The sequence below is a fragment of the Poecilia formosa genome, unplaced genomic scaffold (genome assembly GCF_000485575.1).
Source record: "Poecilia formosa unplaced genomic scaffold, Poecilia_formosa-5.1.2 Scaffold296, whole genome shotgun sequence".
Classification (NCBI taxonomy): Eukaryota; Metazoa; Chordata; class Actinopteri; order Cyprinodontiformes; family Poeciliidae; genus Poecilia; species Poecilia formosa.
The window spans coordinates 24,863-33,649 of NW_006800235.1; the positions used below are offsets into that span (position 1 = coordinate 24,863).

Sequence of the window (8,787 nt, forward strand, 5' to 3'; positions counted from 1 at the left end):
AAAAGAATGTAAAAAAATCAGGCATTATTGGGGGGCATCAGAACTTCTGAGGACCCCATGATATCTTCCTTTCTCTTCCTTTGCTAAGAGGGCTAGTTAGCTCTGGTTAGCTTAAGTTATTCTTTAGTTTTTTCTTCTGTTTTATTCCTTAGTTGCTTGTCACAACCATGATGTGTCAACACCATAACTAACAATTTACAAAACTTTGATGAAATTTTGTGAAATATTGGCTGATCTCCCAAAAATTGATTATTGTCCGATACTTGCATATGAATATGATCTTATCCACTGATCCTATCTACCTCTGCAAAGTTCTAAAAATTAATCACTGTCTTTTTTTTTTTTTTTTTGCTCTGCTGTGAGAGAGGTTAGACTGACTGACAGACCCACCAGGTCATGTCTGCACATTTTCAGTTAACAAGTCAACCCATTGTTACCAGCTCGTGACTTTCTTGCTATATTTAGTTAAATTTCAAATGGTCAAACTTGGAATTGGCAGGTCAGGCTTCTTGCAGATTGGTAATCAGCGATGAGTCAGAAATCGGCAATCGATGCACCCCTAACCCCTAGCATTAATTATCTGAAAATAAGTCAGGACTCCCCCAATCTTGGAAAAGTCTAGAATTGTCGTCCTCCCCCCATGCCCCCCTCCCAAAAAAAAAAATCATGAGAGACCCTTGTATTTAAACAATATCAATATAAAAAAGGCAATAGAAAGAACGAAGTAAATCTGCCATTCATCATAGAAAAAAAATAATTTTTAGGTCCCCCCTATCATTATTAGAACAATTGTTCAGTCCAAAGTGTAGGAGGAGCAACAGCTGAGCTGCTGAACAGCACAGGCTCCGTTAGAGCCGCTGAAGTGAGGAGCTAGCTGTTGCTATGGCTCCGCAGCACAAACAAAAAACCCTCCAGTAAGTAAATGCTTAAAGCAAAAGACATGTAACACGTTTTATTTACTTTCACTGCTCAATAGGAAGAAACACATTGACAATAAACAGTTTATTTCATTACTTTGACTGAATCATGATAAACTGCCCTGTTATGCCTTAGAAAACGAAACTAGCAAAACTGCTACATTGCTCTCATAGACTTAACTCCCTTTTCTGTCGAAGGTAGCCAATATTTCAATTATATTTAGCTCTCTAACTCTTACTTTGATGAGAAGAGTTTGAAACGGGAGGGAGCGGCTGAGCATTAACACTAGCCGATAGCTCTGTATGGGAGCTGAGAGCAGAGGGGCTACTGCAGCTGGCAGTAAAACAAAATAAAATATGTCTTTATTTCTTACCATCTTCAGCGTAGAGCCTTTAAAACAACAAAATAAAATCTGAATATTTTTCTAGAAAACTCTGGTGCTGACCTTTAAGTTTAAGTTATACTTCCCAAATATTCAATTCCTATATTTATAGATTCTCAGCCATCCATGACATGAAAAACCTCCATCAAAAATAAAAGTTTAAAGCAACTTAAGTTATAATTTAAATAACACATGACTTGTACTGAGGACCACTGCAATAAATCAATATTTATGAGGAATTTTATTAAGTGGATTTACTTATTAAAACTTGTTTTTATTTAGAGCCTTAAATTTTTGTAAAGATGTAACAGAGATTAGATCTGTGACACTGAATCAAACTCATATCTAAGCAACATTTGAATCTTAGTTTGACTTCTGTGGGTCTCTACAGGTTGTTCACTGAGAACAACACTTTTGTTATTCATTGCTACTTACTAGTCATTTTTGGTGGTGCAGCTTGAACACACAAAAAAATATAATTTAACCACATTTTACGTTACATTTTACCATAACTTTGCCGACCCCCCCAAAATTGCTCTTAAAAAAATTTCCGTTTATGGTCCCCCCCAATAATGAGATGGGATTTACGCCCTTGTCCCTCCGTACTTTCTCATGATTGGCTACCTGTCACATTCAACAGACTACGGTCTCGCTCCCAGTCGGGGAAAACCCCACACGCTGCAGTGATAAACTGGCCAAAATCCAACATGTTCAATATGCCTGATCAGTTGTAACACACGACACACTACAGGATGATTTTTGGACGTTCTAAGATTGTTGTAAGGGGAAAATCAGGGCAATAAAATCATGTAGTGTGAACTGGGCTTAAGGGAGGAGTGAACTATTTGATCAGGTAGTCGGATATGCCCGTCTTCTTTATTTAAATCTAATGATTATCGAAGGGCAATGTAGTATACAGACTTCATAAATCTGCATTCTTTTGCTTGAATCTAGTTTTTATTTCCACTTTGGTTTTATGTTATTTAGTTTTTATTCAAATGCATTTTTTGTTAATGGAGACTGAGAGTCCATTTTATTTTTGTTTTTGGTTGTTTATTTTGTTTACCAGTTCCAGTGTTTAGTGTTCTTTTGGAAATAAAGTGTATCTATTTTTGGCAGGATATTGCATGCATTATTATGTCATTACCGTTACATCAGTTTAAAATGGTCTTCAAACAATATTATCGTTTATCGCAATGTTTTTTGAGACGATTAATTGCCCAGCAAAATGTATTATTGTGACAGGCCTACTTGAAAAGTTTTGTATGTAAAACCCTCGTCACTAGGTGTAAGCTGAGATCGGTCCGTTTAGCAGCTAAACGTGTAGATAACTTGCATTTCCAATGTTTGACTGTAAAATGAATGGAAATGTTTTGCAGTGGTCGAGGTCAGGCGGCCGTAGAGTCTCTGGCCTCGGAGGGGCTGAAGCCCCTGTTTCACCAGCTGGACATCAACGACCTGAACAGCATTAAAACAGCTGCTGCTTTCTTCAAGGAGAAGTACGGAGGAGTGGACATCCTCATCAATAACGCTGGGATAGCGTTCAAAGGTAGCTTTGGAACAATGCAGATCAAATGTCTGTGAATTAAATTCACATGGAAACATACCTGTAGTTACTCCAAAGGTAAATCACATGTGGTGAAAACACAGTCACCACATGGATATATTACATATATCCATGTAATATACAAATGTAATTGATTTATTTTCCAATTGGGCTTATAATAATGGTCTGTTTTTGATTTTGAATTGATTCATACCTGACTCTAACATCATGTTGACTCTTTAGTGGCTGACACAGCTCCGTTTGGGACTCAGGCTGAGGTCACTTTGAAGACCAACTTCTTCGCCACCAAAGACATGTTGACTCACTTCATGCCTCTCATCAAAGCTGGAGGTACAGAGTCAAATCTCATTCCATTTTGATACAGGTTTCTGATCATTCTGTCAATAATTTGGTGGAAAAAAATCCAAAAAATTTTTGGGAAAATGTTCATATTTGATTTTGAAGATGTTAATCAAATTAACTCTTTAATCACTACAAATTATTATAACTAAAACTGAAGAAAAATATTTAAATAAATAAAAGGAGGGAAAAATAAATATATATATTTTTAGATTCTAAAAACATGTTCTCTTTTACTTGTGTCATCTAGTTTCAGCTGAGATTCCCTATGTCATATCTATTTTACCTTTAAATAGATTGTAGAGAAAATGGACAGGCATGAAATATCTATAAATGAAACAATACATTTTAAAAAACTAAATGAAACATAGCATATGGAGTTCCTCAAGGGTCTTGTTGTGGAAAAAAATATTACCAAGCACTGTTCAGGAAAAATCACTCAATCAGGTTTATTTATGAATTGTGCACAGTCAATCATGAAGCAGGTCTGGATGAAAAGCTCTGCCAGGCAGAGACAACACATGAGTTTTTTACCGAGGATAAAGGAATTCAAAACAATTAGGTGAGACAGTCTGGTTCTCATGCAGCTGTGGGAAACAACTTCCAACCTTGTACATGTAACCCAAATAGATCTTTTGGTGAGAGTTCACAAGCATTTCATAAAACATGATCAGCAGATGTTAACTTATAGTAGTTTTCCACCACAGTCTATTTTTGGACCCTTATGGTAATATTGATATTGTTCTCGATGGTGTTTTCAGAAGCTTGCCATGATATTTTTGATGACGTATTTATTCATATCTATGTGAACATAGATTTCTTACACTACGTTTATGCTGTGCATAGTTTTTGATGTCCTCTCTCTTTCTTAGGTCGTGTTGTGAATGTTTCCAGCTTTGTTGGCTCCCGCACTCTGAACCAGTGCAGTACAGAACTCCAGCAGCGTTTCCGTAGTGACGACATCACAGAGGACGAGCTGGCGGTACTGATGCAGCGATTTGTTGACGCGGCCAAAAAGGGCGAACACAAGCAAGATGGCTGGCCGGATACAGCCTACGGAGTGTCGAAAACTGGTCTGACGGTAGGATTTACAGAGCTATGAAATGGTATTCATTATTTGTTACATATTTCATATTTAAATGTTACAGATCATGAAATAAATTTTAATTTCCAACTAATATGACCTGAGTGGTTACGTAGAACCAGTTTTGCTTCTTAAAGGAGAACTGCAAGCTGACATTTCTTTTGTACTTCCTTTGTAGCTGTGGCATTATTAAAATATTTAACATAAAAGGCACTTTTCTGAATATTTTTATTTCTATGTAGAACAAAGTTGTTTATCATAAATTCTAGATTTTTATTTGCACAATGTAGATCAACTGCTATGGGCTGCTTTGGGTTCAGATAAATCAAGAATTATTAAAAATGTTTAAAGATGCTAATTTAACATTGAGGTTCCTTAAAATGTCAAATCCTCAACACACCAAAGTTGATTAGCAACAACATCAGAGAAGTTAGACTTTTTTACCACATTATCAAAACCAGGCGACCATGATTGAGTTAAGGATGTACTTCTGACAAGCTGGACCTCTGCCCATAGGGGACGCTGTTCCAAAGAGCTTCTCCCTCTGTTTTCACATTGCAATGGAAAAAAACAAATTAGGCTAAGTTCACACCAAGGGCAAATCAGATCCAAACCCGACTTTTTAATCGTAGTCTGAACAGCCAAATTGCGATCTTTTCACCCTCCCAAAAATGTGATTTGTGTCACTTCCATATGTGGTCCAAAATCAGATGCATATCAGATAGTTTTCAAATTTCAGCAGTCAAAACAGTCACTTCACATTTTATCCGACTTTTACATCATTTAGTTGAGATGTCATAACTCTGCTCTAAAAGTCAATGTTCCTTCCTTCTTTTGTTTATAGTCTTGTGACAATACTGTCGACTTCAACTGCTCATTAGCTTTAAAATTGATCTGTAGACAGCGGCAGCTATTATCACTACCACAATCAATGTGCTGCTGTGTGACGTCAACGTTCTTCTTCTGAGCATCAGGGGGTTTTGGAGCTGAAAAACGTTCACAAAGAAGTCTGGTTGTGGTCACATTTATTTAGTAGTATGAACGACCACACACACACACGCACACAAAAAAATCGAATGGCAGCCAAAAATTGGAATTAAGCATCAAAAGCAGATATGTGAACTTAACAGAAAGAATGTTTAAGAAAAAAATAATATATTTGTAAGGAAATAAAGGAGCTGGAAAGAAACAATATAGCATTAAAGTCAAATTTGCTAAAAAGCCAAGAAACAATATTTGTTAATGGAGAATAAGAACATGGAGATAAATTATAATATTTGGATTAAAGTACAAATCTAAATTTCTACTATGAGCTATTATGGAATAATTTTTTTTTTAATTTTGTTGCATTTATACATTAAATTATTTGTTATGCTTTTTACTGGGGAAGTAAGTCATTTATTAAGCTAGTTATTTATTTCTGTATTTATTCGTTCTTATGGCAGGTTTGGTGTTCCGTAGTCCTTAGGTGATGGAACACTTAAGCATCCACTTAAACCAGTCAATTACTGTCAACTGTGTCAGGTTCTTGGATCTTTTGCAAGCTATTCTTATTCTGCTTAGCAGCCCAGAACAGGAACATTTAGTTTATATACTGTAGAAATAGAACAAACTTATAATCCAGAGAAGCTCATCTAGAGAAACTAATTCATTACCTTAGATCAACATTTACAACCATCTACTTTATAGAATCAAACATGGAGAACCAACACTTATTACTTTAGACTAATGCTAAGCTTATTATTATTATCCATAGAAACTCTTTATAGCTTATAAATTATGGAGTACGTATGCTTAAAATAGGAGCATCTACTTCATGAATTAGAGCAAACTTAGAATCCAGAGAAACTCCTATTGGCTTATCTAGAGAAACTACATTAGATCAGTATTATCAGAACAAGAATTCAGAGAAACCCCTAGAAATCATGGATTACTTATTCTTATATATGGGGCTATAGTTTTTGTTTTTCTTTTTTCTTCTTTTGCTCTTTCCTTTGGTTTGTTGTTTTGTTGTATTTCCTTCTAATTCATGTAAAGCACTTGGAATTGCCTTGTTGCTGAAAATGTGCTATTTAAATAAAATTACCTCACTTTACTTTTTGGATTATTAGTAGGTTTGGAGTTCTGTTCATAAACAGTAAAGAGTTAAATTCTCCGTCTGAGGCATTTCTGTTCTGTGTGCCTTCAGACGCTGTCCATGATCCTGGCTCGTCGTCTGTCTAAGGAGAGGCCAAATGACGGGGTATCTCACTTTGACTTTATTTTTTCATGATCATTTTAATTCTCTCTGTGTTTAGGAATGTCAAACTGCTAGCATGAATTTTGTGTTTTACCTTAACTCAGATTTTGCTCAATGCCTGCTGTCCTGGATGGGTGCGCACAGACATGGCTGGTCCAAAAGCCCCCAAGTCTCCAGACGAAGGCGCCGTCACGCCGGTGTACCTGGCTCTGCTTCCGGCAGGAACAGCTGAACCCCATGGGAGGTTCGTCTCTGAGAAGGAAGTTCAGCCGTGGTGAAAAACCTGCAGGCAGCTCATGTTTAAAACCCAAACACTAGTCTAATGAGAGAAGTCAAACTTTCTTGCTATTTACATATTTTAGCAACGTTACCATTCAGGAATCTAATAATGAACCAATGTCTTCTATATTAAATAATGCTCTTCTGTAGGTCATTTTTAAAGGTGATTTATTGCTTTAATAATCAAACCAATGTGATGTTTTTGTGCCTGTTACTTCAAGTGCCTTCAGTATTTGAATGTTTAAAGTGCTGACCAAGTTTATTTTTGCCTTTGATTATTATTTTTCACTGTTACTACATCGGAAAATTGTCAATTACCTTAATGTGATGAAGTTACCTGTTCTAAAATAAAAAGTGAAAATGTTTTTCTACAATAAAATATTTTTTTCCTAACTGCATTGATTTATTAATAAAGATTTTCAAAGAGCTATTGATCAAAAATACTAATAAAGTGACTGACAAAACAACTATCGGTTTCTGACTGTAGTTATTTTGTATTGAGTCATCAGATCCAACTCATGGTCTTGCACGTACAGCCAATCAGCATCAAGGAAGAGAAACGTTACTCTTACATTACTGTAGCTGCTTTGCAAACGCCAGCCAATAGAAAGCCAAGTTGCCCTGGTATTTACATATCTGCATTTCTTTAAAATTTTAATGTATGTGAAATTGTATGAATTTCAAACTTTACAAAAAAGACAATCTGGATAGGATGGTTTTCCTGAAGTAATTTAAAGTTATGTTCCACTGAAAAATCTGCAAATGGGTGAATCCACAAATACTGAATACAAAAGTGTCTGTTGTATACTTTTGTGAGATCCTTGTGTTTCATGTAAATTTTGAAACATTGAAATGAATGATCTTGATGATTCTCTAATTTATTGACATGTACCTGTAATTACAAATTAGAAGAGATATATGACTACTGAGCGGGAGGAGACAGCCAGGTGAGGAAAAACTGTTCTTATGCTATTCAGTATTTTTATCATACAGACATTAGACTGTTCTTGTTGTGCTATTAGCTAGCTGCTAGCTAACGACTTTGCTAGCAAAGCAAGATAAATAAAGCTTCTTCCATGTGTCGTTAATGATATCAGTCATTCTTCAGTATCGCTTATGCAATAGGGGCACATCGCCCGTCCAAAACTGATCAGCTCCATAATGGATATATGTCTTCTAATTTCCTTTGCTGCATAATGTACATTTCATTTATTCTAGCGTTAGATAAATGTATCTTGAAGTAGAATAGCACTTAAACAAAAGTCCAACAAGGATATTCATGTAGAATTAAAAATAACTCACCCTGAATTACCATGATAAATATAATGTATGTAATAAAAGTGAGTCATTAATGAAGGGGAAAAAACTCATTCCAGACTTTAAGTAAGTTTAGGGTCTGGTTCACAGATAAATACAATAAAATAATCAAAACTTTTGGAATTGTAATGATTAATTTTTTTAAACAAAAAGTTTTGTTTAAAAAACTTATTTTTAAATTAAATAACTCATTCGTAAACTTAAAAAGTTATTTGCCAAACATAAACTTTTATTTGCACTCATCAGAAATATTTTGTTGCGCCCCGCCCACGACGTCATGTGAGAATCACAAGCAAAACTTTGAGTCACAAACGAAAACTTAGAATAGCAAGAAAAGATTTCTGACATGCGCAAATAAGTTTTTTATATATTACAGTCCACTAAAAGGTTGCATTGTGCCCTTGTTTATATTTTTAATACAATAATTCTGCAAAGACAAAATATGTCTGGTGGTCTAGCTCTGATTTACATATCTTGCTAAATTGCGGGTTTGAATATTGCAATACTTTCCTATAACAAAATAGACCTGCATAATTAAATTACTAATAAAATAGCATAGTTGTATGGCATTACTGCTTTTATCAATGTTATTGTTACTATTTAATGAAGTTGTCTATCATTACTGCATTATACCATGTTGATGTAGAAAGAATTTGAACATG

The 8,787-nt window shown here is 35.2% G+C and overlaps 2 protein-coding genes across 2 annotated transcripts in view; both read left to right on the top strand.

Annotated features, from left to right (window-relative positions):
• The window catches only part of LOC103151904 (carbonyl reductase [NADPH] 1-like), an 11,810-nt gene extending 4,534 nt beyond the window's left edge, over positions 1-7,276 (top strand). The window contains exons 3-7 of the mRNA XM_007572178.1: positions 2,680-2,849; positions 3,090-3,197; positions 4,079-4,287; positions 6,479-6,532; positions 6,634-7,276. Coding sequence (XP_007572240.1) covers positions 2,680-2,849; positions 3,090-3,197; positions 4,079-4,287; positions 6,479-6,532; positions 6,634-6,807 — 715 coding nt within the window. The 3' untranslated portion in view covers positions 6,808-7,276. The remainder of the gene's footprint in view (positions 1-2,679; positions 2,850-3,089; positions 3,198-4,078; positions 4,288-6,478; positions 6,533-6,633) is intronic.
• A 244-nt stretch (positions 7,277-7,520) lies between these two features.
• LOC103151905 (carbonyl reductase [NADPH] 1-like) overlaps positions 7,521-8,787 on the top strand; it is a 16,316-nt gene continuing 15,049 nt past the window's right edge. Inside the window, exon 1 of the mRNA XM_016681830.1 lies at positions 7,521-7,534. Coding sequence (XP_016537316.1) covers positions 7,521-7,534 — 14 coding nt within the window. The remainder of the gene's footprint in view (positions 7,535-8,787) is intronic.